Raw genomic sequence first — 17556 nt, forward strand, 5'->3', positions numbered from 1 at the left:
AGGGCAGGCAGCAGTCTTCAGCCACTGGCCATGCTGGGTCAGTTGATGTGGTGACAATCACCCAACACTGAACTGCTTAGCAATCCATCCTGTTTATTCATGCATCCTTACCGTCCCAAAACATCAAACCCCTTTTGCCACAGAAGGGGTGAGGAATCCTCTCCCTACTGACAGCATACATGCCTGAGGGAGAAACACCCAAGCCCTGGGCACTGCGAAGTCCCTGGTTGCTGGTGGGACTCGCAGCTGGCAAGGACCCCCACTTTTGGTCTGAAGACTGCCAGTGCAAGAATGTTTCCACAGCATAGCAACCTGCAGCATGCAGAACAATGAGCAACAGGACACTGATGAATTTTCCCAAGTAGAGAAGTACAACTTAAGTCCTCTCCTCAGAAATCTCGGTTCATCTGGCTGAGTTATTGGATCACAGAGAGGTGCCAGGTCTGGATCTCCAGTAAGGGTGTTAATACAGACAGCTACAGAAAAAACAAGAAGTTCAAAGGGTGTCTACTCCAAGACTGAGCCAAGTCACAAACCAAACAGAAATCCCTGCTATGGCTACGAGGACACTGGCACATTTGTCCCTATAGACACAGGCCTAACTACACAATGCTCAAAGCTTGTAACACTGATCTCACAAGCAGGATTTAAAAATTACCACTCTGCTCTTCTCTTCCCAAGCCAGTAAAGGATATTTTGTTTTAACCTCACGCCTTCAGTTCATGCTTCTCCCTAGGAACATTTGTTTCACTCAGCTTTCCAAAGCCAGTCCTAGCCATAAGACTGGGTAACACCAGTCTCGCTGAGAAGTGTTTGAACAAACCAAAACCACTGCAGCTCTGAGCATGTAACTTGCCAGACAGTTTTACTGGTTAGAGAGGGAATTCCAGTCTTTGACTCACTGGTAAGTAAGTGTGTTCCCACGCCATTTCCTCATCCACACAATTCTCTCATCCTGAACTGTTTGCTAAGAAAGACTGAGATTATTTGTGTTACACTCCATGTAGAGAAACTACAACATACAGATGTATAACTGTATACTGATGAGATGCTCCAATTCCAAAAGCCATGAATCTGAAACAAAATTATCTTGGTTTTAAAATCCACCTTCCCTGGTTCACAAGATGAGCCATCTCATGGCCTAGATAGGCCAGATGACACATTACAGTTTATGTTATGATACAGATATTACAAAGCACATACTCAACAGAAAGGGCTACTAGGGCTGCTGCCCACACTTTTCACGACAGCTGCAGGCACAGAATCATAGGCATCATGTTCTCCTCCTAACTGATGTGAGAATGGTATAAGAACTCAATATGACATGCATACTTTAAATTTCCAGGCAACACTGGCAGTTTGGAAACTTTTTAATTAGTGAACACAACTGACTGGGTACACATATGCTGCAGAGCTGGCTAAACCACCTTGGGTACTAAAAGGCAGACTTGGCTTTCTGCAGTAACTTACCATTGCAGAGAAGTAATCTAAGGGCAAACAAGCATACTTTTCAGTGGGATAAATGAGTACATGCAAACACCTCTACTTCATCGGTTAGACTGCCAGAAATACTCAAATTGGCTTGTCTAAAGCTAGCTTTGGTGCCCCTGCAACTGGCAACACAGATCTAACCTTTCTGATTTTTTGAAACTTCACAAGCAGAGCAACTCCCACCTCACCATCCTGCCTGTGGAGAAGCAGGGAGCCATCACTACAGCAAATGTGGCAGAGCTCAACTGAAAGAGAGGAGATACTGGGATGCTGCCCACGGGGCCTGCAGAGCTGTGTGTGCACTTTTAATCCTGAGGAAGCAATAACCTGATCAGTGCTCTAACCTGCTCTCTTGGCAACACACACTTCAAAAAAACATGCTTCCATTGTGACCAGATATTCATTTCAATAAACAAACTTTAATAAACAACTAAAAAAATACCCCAAACAGATCCTCTCACACAGCACTCCCCACAAGCCAATTACGGAGAACCACTCTCATGGGCCAGCAAGCAAGGTCTTCCCAGGCCAGGCACCAAGCAGGAACAGAGCCTGCTGCAGCTGCTGGGCAGGAAGGGCTGGGCCCACTGGGGCTTTGAAACAAAACAAACAACTTGTTTGGCAGATAGCTATTTCTTCATGTACTGGTCAGCAGGAGGCATCATGGAAGTTGGCTGGCTGGTGACTTGAGCAAGCCTGATGCGTGTCAGTGAAGAAGGCAAACCTTAAGCTGTACCCGAATCTCTAAGAATTATAATGACATGGCTGGCACTTGATCGGGCCATCCTTTCTCCGTTGATGTTGCTGCTGATATTTTAAACCTAATTCAGCTTTTGCCACGACTCACTCATGGCCAATATCCTTAATCTACAGACACTCGAGGATGATAATTCAGCTTTATTATCCATGTTCCCTGAGCTTGCATTTTATAAAGTATAAGCACACTCAAAAGAATGATTCCTAAAATAGCCAGGCATATACATTTCCACCTTCTCTTCAGGAAAGCAGTTCAAAAATATAGGTCCTACAGGTCCTTGTAACACTTAAAATTGCTAAACTAAACCTCTTGATAGCAGCAGGCGGTATCTTCAGAAACAGCTGGGGTTTTATCTTAGCCTCTCACACCAAGCTACAACATACCATTAACTGTGTTCATATAAGCACTGCAGTTACAGAAGACATAGCATGAAGCAAACAGAGCACAAATTCCAGCTCACATCAGCAGAAGTCTTTGAAACTGCTCATCCAAAGCCAGCACATATTATGAATTCAATAAAAACAACTGAGACCACCACTGGAGTTATTACAACTAGCTACCACAAACACAAAGTAAACATACTCAAATTTTGGGCAACAAAAGCTATTAGTAAGAATACGCAAGTTGTTCTCTTGCTTCATTTCCTACACTGTGCTCTCTGCTTAATGATTTCAGGGTCTTGACTCTGTGTGGTGCTGGGGTACCTCAAAAACTGGTCAAAACCCAAAAGGAACTGATAGAATCCAGAATCCTACAGGATCACACCTTTTCTATGATGTTATTAAACACTGAATTCTCTGATAACCTTCCTTAAGACTACAACAATAATTTGCTGCTTCTGTGCTTTCAGTAGGAGCCCCCACTATGTGTGTGTTTATTTATAAGCATAGCCTTTTATTAAAAATACAGCCTCTGCTGTGCTCAAAATTAATTCTACTTGGCTGTAACACGAATGAGGTTTCAAATGTGTGAAATATATGGCCAGTTACGAGACAAAATGATGGCTAAACTTTGGCAAGTAAATTGGACACCAACAGTGCTGACCCTGCCAGCACTGGAGCTGAGCTCGAGGCCTGATTCACCACTTTTCCACAGTAGTCATGGGCTGGAACCAGCTCTGGGCAACTCAGATGTGGCTTTTTTTTTCCAACAGGAAAACTGAGCATGTCCTGTGCTTGAGAGGAGTATCATTATTGCCTATCATGATGAGGTCCAGCATGCTACACCTTATCTCAGAGCCACATGTGCTCTCTCTCTTTGCAAATTAAGCCACCTCAAATAAAACAATCTTATTCCTTTCCTAGAAAGGTCTTGATGCTGCTTGCTGCTAAGGCAAATGGCCCCAGAAGAGAAGCTCTGCCAAGACAGCTGATGTGCAGACAGGAAAGGCAGACATGCAAATGTCAGGTTTGTGGGGTGGCACTGGCTGAGCTGGAAGTGTCTAGAGTTTCCAGTCCACCCCGGACCACAGAAACCTGTGCTGCCTCTTCCCTTGCTCCCCCAGAAAATCACCAGACTCAACTGTTACAGAGAAGCTAGCCCTTGCCCCTTTCCAGCTACCTATTCCCTGCCCCTTTCCCCAGTTCTCCTTTCTCACAACCTACCTAGCTCTCTGCACTCACTCCGTTCTATCCTCCATTCTCCCCTCTCAATTCTCCCTCCATTTTCCACGCCACTTGCCACCAATGAAATGTCAAGGCAATCATCTTTTTCACCCCTGCTCCAGCACCACCCCATGCCTCTTTTGATCATGCTGGGCTCCCTTGGGGCTACACATACACATGCTGCAGCATATTGAGCCAGTTTGTGCAGGCCTGCAATTGCATAAAGCAAAGGGCAGAGGTGGCCATGAAGAGAACATCCTCCCCTTGTCCATCTAGCCAACATCATCCTCCGATCACAACCTAGGCTGTCCTGTTCCCATGAGCCAGATCTTCCTTGTGGCTCAAAGTAAGCATTATATTCTTCATAAGGCTGAGAAGAGGAAGGGGAGAAAGAAACACAGTCTTTCAAATGGGGACAGAGAAGGAAGAAGAGAAGGAAGAAAAGCTGAATGGAGTATTTCTCTCAACCCCTTCTTCATCCACTAAGGCTGTCCTATTCCTCTATTACATGTAGAGCTCTTATGCCAGTGTAAAAGTGTCTTCAATTTAATAAACTGGTTAAAATTACTAATTTAACTCAAATAATTCACATGTATGCAAAATAACAGTCTGTGCAGCAACTTGCACTGAAACAAAAACCCAGAAGTTCATACCAATTTGATCACTTTTGTTCAAGCTTGTGTGCCTCAAGGGTTACTATCCCACAGCCCTATTTCTCAACAGATGCAGGGCAACTAAGCAAACTGCAGTAAATGCTGAACAATGTGGCAAGGACAAGCACCCTTACACTGCCAGCTGTAAAAAGCAGTGAAATAAAATGCAAAGAAAAGAAAAGCTGACACAGTACTAAATTCAGCAGAGAAAAGGCAGACAGAGAGCCAAATGACGAGATAACTGCTTTTTCTGCAGTGCTCACAGCAAGAACATCATGACTGTCCACAGGTACTGTTTTCACCGGTTCTGTGAGCTGAAGGAGTATTAGCCCCATTTTACAGGCAGTCAGAAATTAAGATCTAAACTGTCTCAAAGTGTCTAAATGCCAATTCTTGCTAGTACTACACATTGCATATTCTTTGAGTGTTCATAGGATACAACTTCTAGCAGCCTTTGGTGCAGATGCACATGTGTATTTGTAAGAGAACCCAAAAAATTAGGAAAACAATGCAAGAGCTACAACAGGAACATTTTAGCAACCACAGACATATTTATTTCCCCATCTCCTCTTCTACATTTTCAAGTGGGAGAACAAAGCATTCTGCACACTGGAAGATCTGGATCAAAGAGCTATGATGGTCACAAGTCACAACTCATCACCCACCTGACAACTGTAGCTATTTACGTACAAATTAGTCGTGCTGACCTGGCCACTATTAAAAGATTGATGTAAATGGCTTATCCAGCATCACACTCCTTGGCAGAGAATCAACTTCTCCAAAGCAACATTCAGCTGCCTTAACAATGAGATTATGTCTTCCCTTCTTGCATTCACAGGAACACAGGAGGGTAAGAGTTCAACAGACAACACTCTCCTTCAGCATGCACTCTAATTCATCCCCAGAGCAGACTCATTTAATACACTGAATAAAACCCAATCATCTTACAGAGAGGGGGTAAAGGTATGGGTCTATTTTAAGATTATTACGAAGCAATAGATAGATGTATGGATGGAATTAAGATTGCACAAGCATTTCCTAATTCTGGCATTTTGTAACTTTTGAGTGCTTAACTTAGCCACTTTAATATCTTTTCACTCTTACCATCTGTGCAGTGTCTGTCTGCACCTGTACGTAAGGCTGCCTTGAGGATCCTGGAGATGCTAGGCACCATGTCTCAATTACCCAGAGGACTTTAAATCACATGCATAAATCTGTGTTGCATGAATCCAGTCTTTTTGTGCATGTGATACTCAATCCGCTGCACATGTAGAGTTTAATAACTGCATGATGGAAGCTGCCTGTCAGGAAACCTTTAGGCATAGATGCAGAGACACCAACTTGTATGTACACCAGCTTACTGTGTTGCATGGTCATTATGTTTGCATTATATATATATATATATATATATATATATATATAAAAAATTAACAGACACATGTACATTTATGCATGTATTTAACAAGTAAAAAAAAATTATGAGGAAGTGGCCAAACTGACTGCCACCAACTGGCTACTCATATCTCTGTTTCCCCAAGGGAACAAATAAAAGGAAGTTCTACTTCCCTCTTCCACAAGGGATTCATTTACAGCAGTAGCTGTTTTTCTCTTAGATATGTATTGCAATGCTATCTTTAATATTCTACTCCAATATTACAGTAAAATGCTCTGGGACTTTTAAGACCAATGCAAAACAGTAAAGTAGAACATGAATCCAGGAAAGATAGGATGTAAAATGTGACAGAAAGAGGAGGGAAACTCAAATGAGATGATGTGAAAGCCAGAATATGAGGTCTAGACATCAAGTCAGTGGCAAGAGGCCCCTCTCTTGATAGTTTCCATATCCTTCATACCTGCTACAAGAGCGAACTGGCTGCCTGTGGTCAAGTTCTGTCTTCTCAAACACAAAACTGTGTGCTATACATCAATGGTGTCGTCATTTGTGGCACAAAAGCTACTGTGTAGAAATGTGTCTAGATTTTACAAACCTGGAGGTCCACTTTTATTGTCTCTTTACCTACTTAATCAAGCTTCCAGAAAGCAATTCAAACCTCAACAAAATGCAAATTCCCAGTGTGTTACCGCATCTTCACAGATCACCAGTCTGATTCCAGGGCTAGAAGCAAGTTCTCTTATCACGCAGCACTAAGCTACCCAGCGCTCTTCCTTCTCAGTGTACAAAACATTTTGCTGTTATCAACACAAGGGATTAGATTTCAGAAATCAAAGTTGCATCCCTTTCAGGTGAAGAAAACCTCTTCAACACTAAAGAACTTAATCATGTCTTTTCTGATGCAGGCATAGTTCAGGTAAATACGACACAGTTGAGGAAAAGTTATCCAGAAGTTATTTTTATGAACTGGTGAGCAGCCATCTGTCCACAAACAACCACAGCCTGCCCCCAAGACAAGGCTCCTTTATGGCTGAACTTGTCTGGCATCATGCCCTTTGTTTGCCGACTGCTGAATTATGGCTCACGTATTCACCCCATGTTCTGCCTTCCCCATACTGCTTGTACCTATTGTTTTATCTGTTTGACCAAAAAGAAAAAACAACAAAAAAACTGAAATGGTTGTGCTTTGGTTTTTAGTAGATCTTCACTCTCTTTATGAACTAAATATTCTTTTTATTTACTTGTTTTGACCAGCAACCAAACCAGGACCTTCCCCATCAGCTTACTAAAAATCTTGCCCAGAACTCTGAGGACACCAACCATTTTGCATATACATCTGCCTTCCAAGTATGAAAGTATCAAAAACAGTAGTCCCTGATTAAAAAAAGAAGTGCAGTCATACATGAGTCAGGTATGATGAATGTTCTTTCCTACAACCTCAAAGACACTTTAGCTTCATCAAGATGTGAAGTAGGCAAATATTAAGGAAGCACTAGTAGCTAGAGAGGTATCACCAAGGAGAGAGATCACCAAGGTTCCTTTCTCTCACTTTTCACTGGAATCATGTACTAGAAGATTATCTTACGTGTCTGTATTTCACTTCTTGCTCAGAGGTAACTGCACCTAGGATATTTAGTATACAGAGGTCCAAATGCAGAATGCATAAAATGTGCTATTCCCATGCAAAGAAATGACAGTATCATGATCCTCATCTTGCCCCCCCTGCTCCCCTCAAAACCCAAACAACAAAAACCTCCACAAAACACCAGAGCCTTTAGAACAGTAGTATCATATGTCAGACTGTTCTGGCTTTAGCGAGTTGTTGGAAAAGTTGACTCTTAACAGTGACAAAAACTAACTGTAGAACACATAAATCCAATTTTGGGCCTCCTTTATAAACCTGTGTAGTTCCTCGTAAAAGGATTACATAAAATGAATAGATGAATGAGACGCAAATAAGGAAACTCTACTATACTAAAGTCTGTCACTTCTTAAACATTTTCAAGGCACAATATAGGTGGAAGTGGCAAGAACGAAACTCTGATCAAATCAGAAAAAAAAAAAAAAGAAAAAAGTGAAAGAATGTAACGGCAAACACCGCATCAGTCGCAGTTAACCTGTGATACTAACTGCTACAGTATCAGCATTTGATTAATTCTGTGAATCAGTTCAGCTTTAGTATTTAAAAGGTCAGGCTCCAAAATGCACGCAAGGTAGAACTGAAAGGCAAAATCCACCGCAGACACATGATACTCAGCACGTGTATAATACGATGCTCTGGATAACACGACACAAATGTAAATAGAGTCACAGATCTGTGGAAAAGGTTTCTGCCACCCAGGCTCGAGAAGAAAATTCATTAGTTTGTAGTGACAGTAAGCTCTTATTCAACACATGGCACAAAAGCCAGTAGCAAACAGAGCAACACCAAGCCTTAAGAATACACAGGAAGTAGTTTCCAAGGCAAGGGGAAGGGGGATAGTCGGTTTCACTACCTTATTTGAGAAGAGCCAGGTTGATTTGCTACAAGAACCTTTTGTGTAATTGCTGACTGAGAAGTACATGAATGACTACCTTTGTCTCTTCTGGCTTTCCAAAGTGTCTCCTGGAGAGAAAGTCACAGACTCATCATTACTGACCAAAGAAAACCAGAGACAAAAGCATTTTCTTCAAAGTATGCCCTAGACCTTCATGTAACATTAACACCTTAATAAAAATAAATGCAGAAAGTTGAACAGGCCTCAAAGAAATGCGCATATTTCCAATTTTAAAGGAACAAAAATTTCCCTTCAGACTCACACTTAGAAAAAATGTATACTTTCCTGCAAGAGGCCTAAAGAAAAGGCTTGATCACAGGTACTATTACCATAAAAGCTTGATGTTGGATGAGGCCAAGCACACTTTTTTTTTCTTAAACAAGACTAGGAAAAAAGGTCTAAAATAATTAGTAGTAACCATAAGAAAGTGAAGAAAAAACTAAGAAATTATGACATAACTTTTTTTTTTTTTTTTAATTGTCTTAAGCATTATTTGCATCCTATTTCTAAGGTGAAGGGAGAACACTACACTTACTTATCTACACAAGTCAGGAAGCCTTACGGTTAAGACAGAAGGCTAGGAATGAGTGAGTGAGGTTTTGGGGAGTCCTGAGTCTCCTGCTCTGCTAACTTTGAGCACAGCACCCCAAGAGCCTTACACAAAAGTTTTTGCCTCTACAGAGCGGAGGAAATACTCTCCAGAAGGGTGTGAATACATAAGCTTCATCCAGAAGATAGTATAAAGTCTCTACAGCATTACATAAACATAGGCATTAGCATAAAGTATGTCACCTCATAGTTTGTAAGTTGCACAGAAAAGTGCAAATAGCCACTAATACCTCACCAGGGAGATCATTAATTACTTTTTCTCAGTGTCCCTGAACTTTTTTGGTGGGGTTTTTTGCTGTTTTTTGTTGTTGTTGTTGTTTTTTTAAATGAGAACAGGGGATATCGAGGGTAGATTTAAATTAGATACTGTAAGTTCTTCATTGTGAAAGTGGTGAGGTGCTGGCACAGGCTGCCCAGAGCAGCATAGCAGCACTACCATCCCTGGTAGTGTTTCACGCCAGGTTGGACGAGGCTTGGAGCAACCTGGTCTACTGGAAGGTGTCCCTGTCCATGGCAGGGGGCTGGAACTAGGTTGTATCTTTAAAGTCCCTTCCAACCCAAACTATTTGGTTCTACGAATTAGCCTTCAAGGTTTTGCACTGATGCCTTTTCAAGTGCCAGGAGCGCTCAGCCGGCTCAAGGAGATACCACTCCGGAGACGACGACGAGGGAGAGAGCACGAATGCTCAGCCCAGACCCAGCCTTCCTCAGCGCCTCCAGCTTTCAGGGAGGACGCCCGCTGCTCCTGGAGACCTGCCGGGCTCCCCGAGGCGTGCCCTAGCTCCAGCGGAGCCTGGGATTTAAAAGCATCCTTCCACACAAACCAGCTATTCTCCGGTGCGCCGGACCACCGGCCCGACCTGCCGCCGCCCGAGGGCCTGGGTCCCGCGGGGCAGCTCGGCGCGGCGGCAAAGGCGTTCCGGAGGGAGGAGGCGCGACCTCAGGACACCTTTGAGACATACCGAACGAGCCTCACACAGCCCGGCCCGACAGCCTGTCCTGAACTGACACAGCCGCCCGGCAGGCCCCTCGGCGGCGCGCCCCACAGACACCACGTTTCGTGCCGCCGCTTCCCACCCCAGCCCAGACAGATTAATCCCCTCTCTCTCCCGACAGCCTCCCGCGGCGCCTGCCTGCCTCTCCACTCCCTGTCAGCGGTCCCCAGTAAACTCCCCCTCCTCTCTCCTCCACCCTGCCAAGCCATGCCGTCCCCTCCCCCGGGCTGTGGCGGCGACCGCCTCGCCCCGACCTCTACACCGGCACCCCGCAATGCCCAGCCGCCCCTCACACACCACATCCCCAATCCCCCTGCGGCGCTCGGTGGTAGAAGCGGCGGGGGGGTGACACAAGCATAAGGGAGAGACCATCAGAGAAAGGGGCGGGGTTGGAGGGGGGGAGGGGGGAGAAGGAAAAGACGAGCGTCGCGAAGGGGGTTCCTCGCGCAGCAACCAATTGGCGGCGGGTAGGAGCGGGCGCGCGGCACGCCGGGAGATGTAGTTTCCTGCCGTCGCCATTTTGTGGCGAAGGGACTACAACTTTCCTGCGAGCCAGGACGATCCCCGGGCCCTGCGCGGAGCCCCGCAAGCGAGGCCAGGTGCTGCCAGCGCGGCGGGCCCCGGTGTGTGCCGGGGCAGGGGGAGGCGCGGCGGGCGCAGGGTTGGAGCGTGAGGGGGGAGCCCTTGTCAGCTGGGAGGAGAGAGGCTGTTGCGGGGCGGGGCGGGGAGACGAGAGGAGGGGAGGGGGGCAGGGCAGGGCGCCCGAGCGTGCTGCGCGGTGAGGGACCGTCGCCAAACTCCGCGCTCGGGTTGTGGCGCAGAGGTAGCGGCGACCTTGGCTGCCGGGTGGCCTCGCTTAAATGCCAAACAGAAGAGGTGGGAGGAAGGGTCGGGGGGAGAGGAGGGGAGCGTGTGACGCCTGACCCGCACCGAGCGAGTAACGAGGCCTGTTGCGTGCGCTGCACGCAGCGGGGGCCGAGCGTTGCGGCTGCTGTCCCGGTTGGGAGTTAAGGGCAGGCCCTTAAGTGGTGTATGTGTGTGTGTGTGCGTGCGCCCGTGTGTGTATATATATATATATACATACACACGCGCGCGCACACACACGCAGACATATATATTAAAGAAAAAAAAAAGGGGAAAAAAAAAAAAAAAGGGAGCCAGGTCCATTTAAAGTTGCTGCCGGAGAGCTGTTCTCATTGGTTAGGGGGGAGCTGGAGGAGCGGAGACACACACGGTGCGCGCAGCCCTCGCTGCTGCCGGAGTCGCCGGAGCCGCCACTGCCGGAGCTGCCACTGCCGGAGCTGGAGTTGTCTCTGCCGCTTTCCCTGCTGCCGCTGCTGTAGCGGCACAAACGTGACTTCCAACGTCTCGAGTATTTATCTTCTCCTTTTGGCCCCTCTCCTTCTTCTCCAAGATGTAACTACAGCTCTGACACTAAGGACCTGCAGATCGCTTAGGTGGCTGGAAAGAGAAAAAGGGGATACCGAGGGCGTCTTTTTTGTGTGTGTTTAGGGGGAAATTTTCCATTATGTTTCACTAAAGTGATTTTTTTTTTGTCTCCTTCGCATTCCTTTTTTTTTTTTTTTTTTTTTTCCGTCTCCCATTCCTGGGATTTATTACTAGGAGAATCACATTGTGAGGAAAGAAAGTCGGATTACAAGATACCACTACAAACAACCCCCTCCCCCCAGGATTTTTTCCGTATTTTTAATTTTTTTTTTATTATTGTCGCGGCTTTAATTCATGAAGCAATTGTCCCCTTTTGCAATCAGAATCTGGATACCAGAATGAGCAAAGAAAGACCCAAGAGGAATATAATTCAGAAGAAATACGTAAGTGCCCGTAACATCTATCGTTTGACTCTCAGTTTTAGGAAATGGCAGTGAATGTCAAGTTTATCGCTAATCCTGCAGTTACAAGGTTTTCGGAACCGGTGTGTGACTGGATTTTTGGTGGTTTTTTTTTTTTTTTTTTTTTCTGTGGTGTGGTGTGGGAGTTTCGGAGGCCCCTTTTTAACGGGGAAACCTTCTATCCAGTTGGGTTATAAAAGCCCAGATTTGTGCAGCGATTCCTCCAGTGGATAAATGTATTGACCTCAAATGACACAATCATAATCTAGTTTTAGATGAAAGGCGGGGGGGCTGCCTCGATAACGTCACGAAACTGCGTTATTTTTTTTCAGGCGGTTTTATTAATACCTCGTTTTTGCATGCTATAGGTGTGTATAGATGTATATTGTTTTTATTTTACTGAGCTGCCTGTGTGTATCCCCGCCTGGCGAAGCGGCGGCGGTTGTTGGAAGCCCTTTAAGTTGAAACCGAGTGTCTGGTTATGGCGAGCCGGCTTCTCGCACTACCACATCCCCTTTCCTGCGGGGGATCGGCTGCTGCTTGCTCTATCGCCTGTCGTGCGATAGGAAGCGAACCGCCCGGGGATCGCCCAGTCCTCGGGCTTGACTTGAAGAATGGCGATAAAATGGCTCGATGCAATTTTAAGATAATTCATTAGGGTGGCTCGGGAAACTGGGGCTGATGCCGCGGCAGCCCGGGAAGCGTTTCTGCCTGTCTCTTTATTCAGCCGCTTAACCGAGCCCTTGTAATTGTCTGATCCTTTAAACGTATAAATGCGGGAGGATAGTTGGATTTTTGTTCGTGCTCCAGTTACGTTTTGATTGGCGTAGGGGAGTTTTCTTTCTTTACGTTTGGAAAAACTGAGGGGATTAGCCAAATATGCAGCAGAGCGAATAATGGGTTTGATCTGCACGTTAAAAAAGAAGTCTTTATTTTTTTTGGGGGGGAGTGGGGTATATTTAAATCCTGTCTTTGGGGTATGTTGGATGAGAACCTTCTAAAAGTTGGGAGTTGCTTTAGCGCCTGTCGTTCGTGGCGGTCGTTCGCAGCCCCGGGTGTCTCCTGGCAAGGGAGGGTGACCTTCGGGACACTTTCTTTCTCGCTGTTCCATAGATTCGGTAAAAACTGCAGTTGGCTCCAGCTGACTGCTGCTGTCGGCTGCCCGCGACATTGAAAAGCAGCCCCGGGGGTGGAGGGGGACTGCGAGCTGTTTCGGAGCTGGCCCCCCCCCCTCATCTTTTTTCCTCCCCCCCACGAAATTTCCGAATTAAAATACATCCGCATTGCAGAGGAGCGGGGAACCCAGGGCCGGCGAGTTTAAAGTATTGCATCGAAACGGGAACGGCGGGTGGAAAGTCTGGCGAAACACGCGAGGCGTCCACGTTTCCCAGGCAGGCAGACAAAAGCGGGGGGGGGGGGGGGGGGGCAAGGAAACCGCCGTGTTAATAATTACGAAGGGGGGGGGTGAGGAGGGGTGGGGGCGATTGCCCCAAACCGCTGCTCCCGCGGTTGCTCCGGGCCCACAGGGGCGAACAATGCGGCGCCGGGGCTGCGCACACCTCCCACCTGGCCCCGCGCCCCGGGGGGGGACGATCGGAGGGACGGGGCCGGCGCGGGGGGGCGGTGGGCAACACGTCGTGTGCTCTCCGGTTGCAACTTCGTGGCGACGAGTGTTTTTAATCCTCCTCCCTCTTCCTTTCCCCCCCCCTCTCCCGTTCCCATGCGTATTTCTGCCGGGGGGCGCGGGCGGCGGTGCCGTCGGGGCGCGCTGACGGCAGCAACAGGTTGCCGGGGATGTGACGGGAGCCCGCGGGCCGCCGGCCACGCCGCCGCCCGGCCAGGTTCGCCCTGCTCCCGTGACGTCACAAAGGGAAGGGCCTGCGCGCCGTGGAATCTTCGTCGCCTCGGCGCTCCGGCTCCCCCCCCCGCCGCCCCTGGCGTGACGTCAGAGCCGAGGCGGGCCGGCGGGGCGGGAGTAGGCCCCGGGGCAGCGCTCGGCGGCGCGGCGTGGGGGGGGCGGTGGTGGGTGTGATAAGAGGGGTGGGCAGCCCCCGGGCCAGGTGAGCAGGTACGGGGCTGCCAGGCCCTGCTGGTTTCGTGGCTGGGAGGCTGGCCGACAGCCACCCCGTGCATAGAGAAGGGCCCGTCATGTCGCCCCGCGGGAAGGGGCGGAGGCGTGAGGAAGCAGCGTGGCGACACGCGTGGAACGTTTCCTCCTGCCCGTGACCTTCGGGTGCTGCGGCAGCCTGGCGGAACTCGCCGGGACGCGGCTTCCGCCGCCGCCTTCTTATTCTTGGTGCCAACCGGGCCTTTTGTTGTCCGCTTGCGCAGCTGCAGGTGTGTTCGGCCGCCCCCGGGTCGGGGCCGGGGGCAGCTCATCCCGGGTCGGGGGCACTTAACACAATCCCCTTCCCTCATGTTAGGCTTTGGCTCTCCGGTGCCACCTGAGTGCCAGGGGCGGGTCTCAGCCCCAGGCACCCAGGTACTGCCGCAGGTGACCCGGGAGAGGCGTCGTATAAGGTTGGCTGCTGGTGAGGAGGCCTAGCCTCCTCATCTCACTGGCCCTTATTGCGGCCTCACCGCCCCGCTGCCGGCCCGCTGCGGAACAGCAGGCCGCGCAGTGTTGGGCCATGCTGCCGCCCACCTGCGGGGCCCTTGAGGTGAGGGCTCTGCCTGGTGCGATGACCCGCCGTGAGGAGCGGGAGTCCGGTTGAGTGCCCCAAGGTGCGCAGGCATCGAGCGGTGGTGCCTCAGCGCCCAGCTCCTCTTATCTCTATGGGCTGTTGTATTTGGAGTAGAGCCTGTTCAGGGTGCTGCTTTTCGGCGTTTGTGGAATGTATTCTGAAAACAAAAAGGTGGTGAGAATAATTGAGGGGCTTGGCTCCCAACTCCGTAAGTCGTCTCAATTAAAAGTTCTCTTAAACTTTGAGGGCAGTATCTTTTGTGACTGATAACCCAGGAATGAGGAAATCCGTGTATGCATCTTTTTTCTGTTCTTTAAAAACGCTATCACTATGGCTGACTCATACAATTCTTTCTTCTCACTTTACCCTCCTCTTTCTCAAACATCTTTACATATCAAATATTGCCTTTTGGCTCAAGCCTCAGAAAAGTGACAGCTTTGTAAAGCATCAGCCGAGAAGCCAGACTGCATTCAGTATGCGCTCGGAATTAATAGTTCCTAAATGAAAAGCTTAGAAGTCTTAGGCATAAATTCACAGGTGCATTTTTCTGCCCGTTTTTGTGATGCTGAATAGCAATCTTCAGATCTTGCTGGCTTAGGTCTCAGAGTGTCAGACCTGGATTAATGTTTTAAAATACCTGCATAGTTCTGCTGTGGTAGCGGATGGCAAAATATAATGGAGTACTGTCACCTCGTGTGGCTTGTTTCCTTGTCCTCGCGGAAGTAAAAGTGCTGTAGTCTGCCATGAGGTGACACGCTTCACCTACGGATGGCCTGGTAAACCCCCCAGATGAAGGCCTGTCCAGGATTAGTGTGCTGCAGACATCCGAGGAGAGTTCCTGTGAGAGGTGTGACCTTTGAAATAATGGTCTTATTTGGGCGTGCTTGAAGTGGGCTCAGGGGGTTTTGTGGGGGATGGTGACCAGACAGCACCACCTTCTCCTGAATAAGGGATGTTTGTGTAGGGGCCTGGCCCTGGGCACTCCAGGGCTTCAGCTGCACCCTCCTGCCTTGTTTTTTTTGCCTGTGGAAGTTTTGTTTTACCTCCCACAGCCCTGCAACTGCCAGTGTGCTTTAAGTTTGACCACTTCCTACAATAAATAATGTAAATACACCAGTGGCAGCAGAGTTAGTATTCAGTGTACATTGCATCTTATTTCAGATAACCTAGAGCCTTTTTTGTGCTGGGTCCTTTTCAGGCTCTTGGTAACAATGCCAGCAGCATAGCATGCTCAATTCTTTTTTTTTTTCTGCATGTATAACTTCAGCTAACAGTGTAAGGATGCTGGCTGCACTTAAGATCTGAGTTTGGGTTCCTCTTAACTTCCTCCTCGTCTCCTGAGACTACAACATTTGTTGTGATCATAGAATAGCAGTTAACTAGAAACTAGTAATTAAATCCTTGTTTAAAAAAAAGGAGTATTTGCTTTTTGCTATCAACAGATGCTTTGCCCTCAGACACTAAGACTTCTGCTCACTCTGATGGGACTTCAAGCCATGAGTCTCTTTAAGTTGCTGGCTAGAGTGAATTATAATGAATTAAGGCCCCTGTGAAGAGTTTCTAATGTTCATTAAGCACTTTCACCTCTCTTATGAGGCCTACTAAGCCAGTATTAAAGATACATTACCCCTTCCTTTTCTGTAGATGTAAAAGAACAGCTAGTGTTATGCATATGCTAAAGTGTGGTATAAACGTCAGCTGATTTTGTAAAGGAGCAGCATTGCCTCCACTTTATTGTTTGGTGAAACAGAAAGAAGTCTAAATTACTTGCCTGAAGCTACATACTGTAACAGTGGCAGAGATGGAGCTAATCTGTATTTCTGCAGCCTCGTCCAATATTCTGTCCTGTAGTTTACAAGCTCTTGCCACGAGGCATGGCATCTGCTGTACAGGGACTACTTCACACAGTGCAAACTTGCTTCGAGATTTCCACCCTCCCCAGTTATGGTCTGGACTTACACACTGTGAACAGCGTATTTTAAACATAATATGATAAAAGAGGCATTTCAGTAGAGATACTTAATTCTTCTGGAGTGATGATCATACACTGCAGCTGATAGAGACCAGTTGATACGGTGATGACTCAGCTGTGGGAGTATTACATAAAGTAGGTCAAGTTCTATATCTTATATTCGGAAGCTAAAGAGACTAGATTTAAAATTTAGAATTTGTTTATACACATTACTGATGTTTCCTGGTTTGAACATAGCTGCAAGTTCTTGAGGAGGAGGGAAATGTTTTTTTTTGGGGTTGATTTTGAGATTTTTTTTATATTGTCTAGTGACTGAATTCAGTCAACGTGAACTTGGGGAAGGAGGGGAAACACCCACCAGCTGCTTTCATTTCTGAAGTTTCCAGTTTGCAGCACTCAAGTGAAAGGGAAGCATCAAGGTAATATTGAAGTAGGTAAAGGAAAAGCAGAGGCATGTTTATGATTTTTTTTTTTTTTGTATTGCAGGCACTCAGCTTTTGTGTGATAGTGGATGTAGAATTTGCAGAGGAATACATGCCACAAAATCCAGATTTGCATTTAAAACGTCCTGGTGTCCCCCCCCCCCCCAGTCCTTTGCATGGCTTTCTTCTCAACTAATAAATGTAAACCAGGTGTAAATGATGCATTGTTTGCCTTAGTGGGCAGACAGTCTGAAAACAATAGTGCTGATGGATTTGACTGCCTCTGTGTTAAGATTAAGGGAACACTGACTTTCAAGTCTAATAATGCAAATTTCAGTGTTGCCAAACCCGGGCTGTTTCCTGACACTGATGGTCCTAAATGTCCCTATGCTTCAGGCCAAAACTTCTGTTGACTGGTTCTATGATTAGCAGTTAACCTTCAATACAAAGACCCTTAACCTGTTGTTACAACTTAAGAGAAAAGGGTAAAACATACCTGGAGTTTAATGTCCAAGGGAATGATGGGGTATAGTTCCCATATACTTTTTATACTACTACCATTTTTTATTTTAAGCATTTTTTAAGTGGT

At 47.1% G+C, this 17556-nt stretch overlaps 1 protein-coding gene and 1 long non-coding RNA gene across 8 annotated transcripts in view; one reads left to right on the forward strand and one right to left on the reverse strand.

Moving 5' to 3' along the window:
- Positions 1-8612, reverse strand: part of LOC133208543 (uncharacterized) — a 72275-nt gene extending 63663 nt beyond the window's left edge. For 2 of the 3 annotated variants that reach the window (XR_009724421.1, XR_009724420.1), the window contains exons 1-2: positions 1934-3867; positions 1680-1802 (exon numbers count right to left, since the gene is read on the reverse strand). This is a non-coding gene — a long non-coding RNA (uncharacterized LOC133208543). Of the gene's footprint in view, positions 1-1679; positions 1803-1933; positions 3868-8472 lie in introns of those variants that run through there. The other variant, XR_009724422.1, reaches the window with a different exon arrangement.
- Positions 8613-10530: 1918 nt separating this feature from the next.
- Positions 10531-17556, forward strand: part of JARID2 (jumonji and AT-rich interaction domain containing 2) — a 216197-nt gene continuing 209171 nt past the window's right edge. The window contains exons 1-2 of one of the 5 annotated variants that reach the window (XM_061346448.1): positions 10531-10662; positions 11244-11871. In XM_061346448.1, the coding sequence (XP_061202432.1) occupies positions 11827-11871 (45 nt within the window). In that variant the 5' untranslated portion in view covers positions 10531-10662; positions 11244-11826. Of the gene's footprint in view, positions 10663-10786; positions 11872-17556 lie in introns of those variants that run through there. The other 4 variants (XM_061346450.1, XM_061346449.1, XM_061346451.1 and 1 more) reach the window with 4 other exon arrangements.

The sequence above is a fragment of the Neopsephotus bourkii genome, unplaced genomic scaffold (genome assembly GCF_033783945.1).
Source record: "Neopsephotus bourkii isolate Nb327-2 ecotype Australia unplaced genomic scaffold, CSIRO-AGI_Nbou_v1 NB_272, whole genome shotgun sequence".
NCBI classification, from domain to species: Eukaryota; Metazoa; Chordata; class Aves; order Psittaciformes; family Psittacidae; genus Neopsephotus; species Neopsephotus bourkii.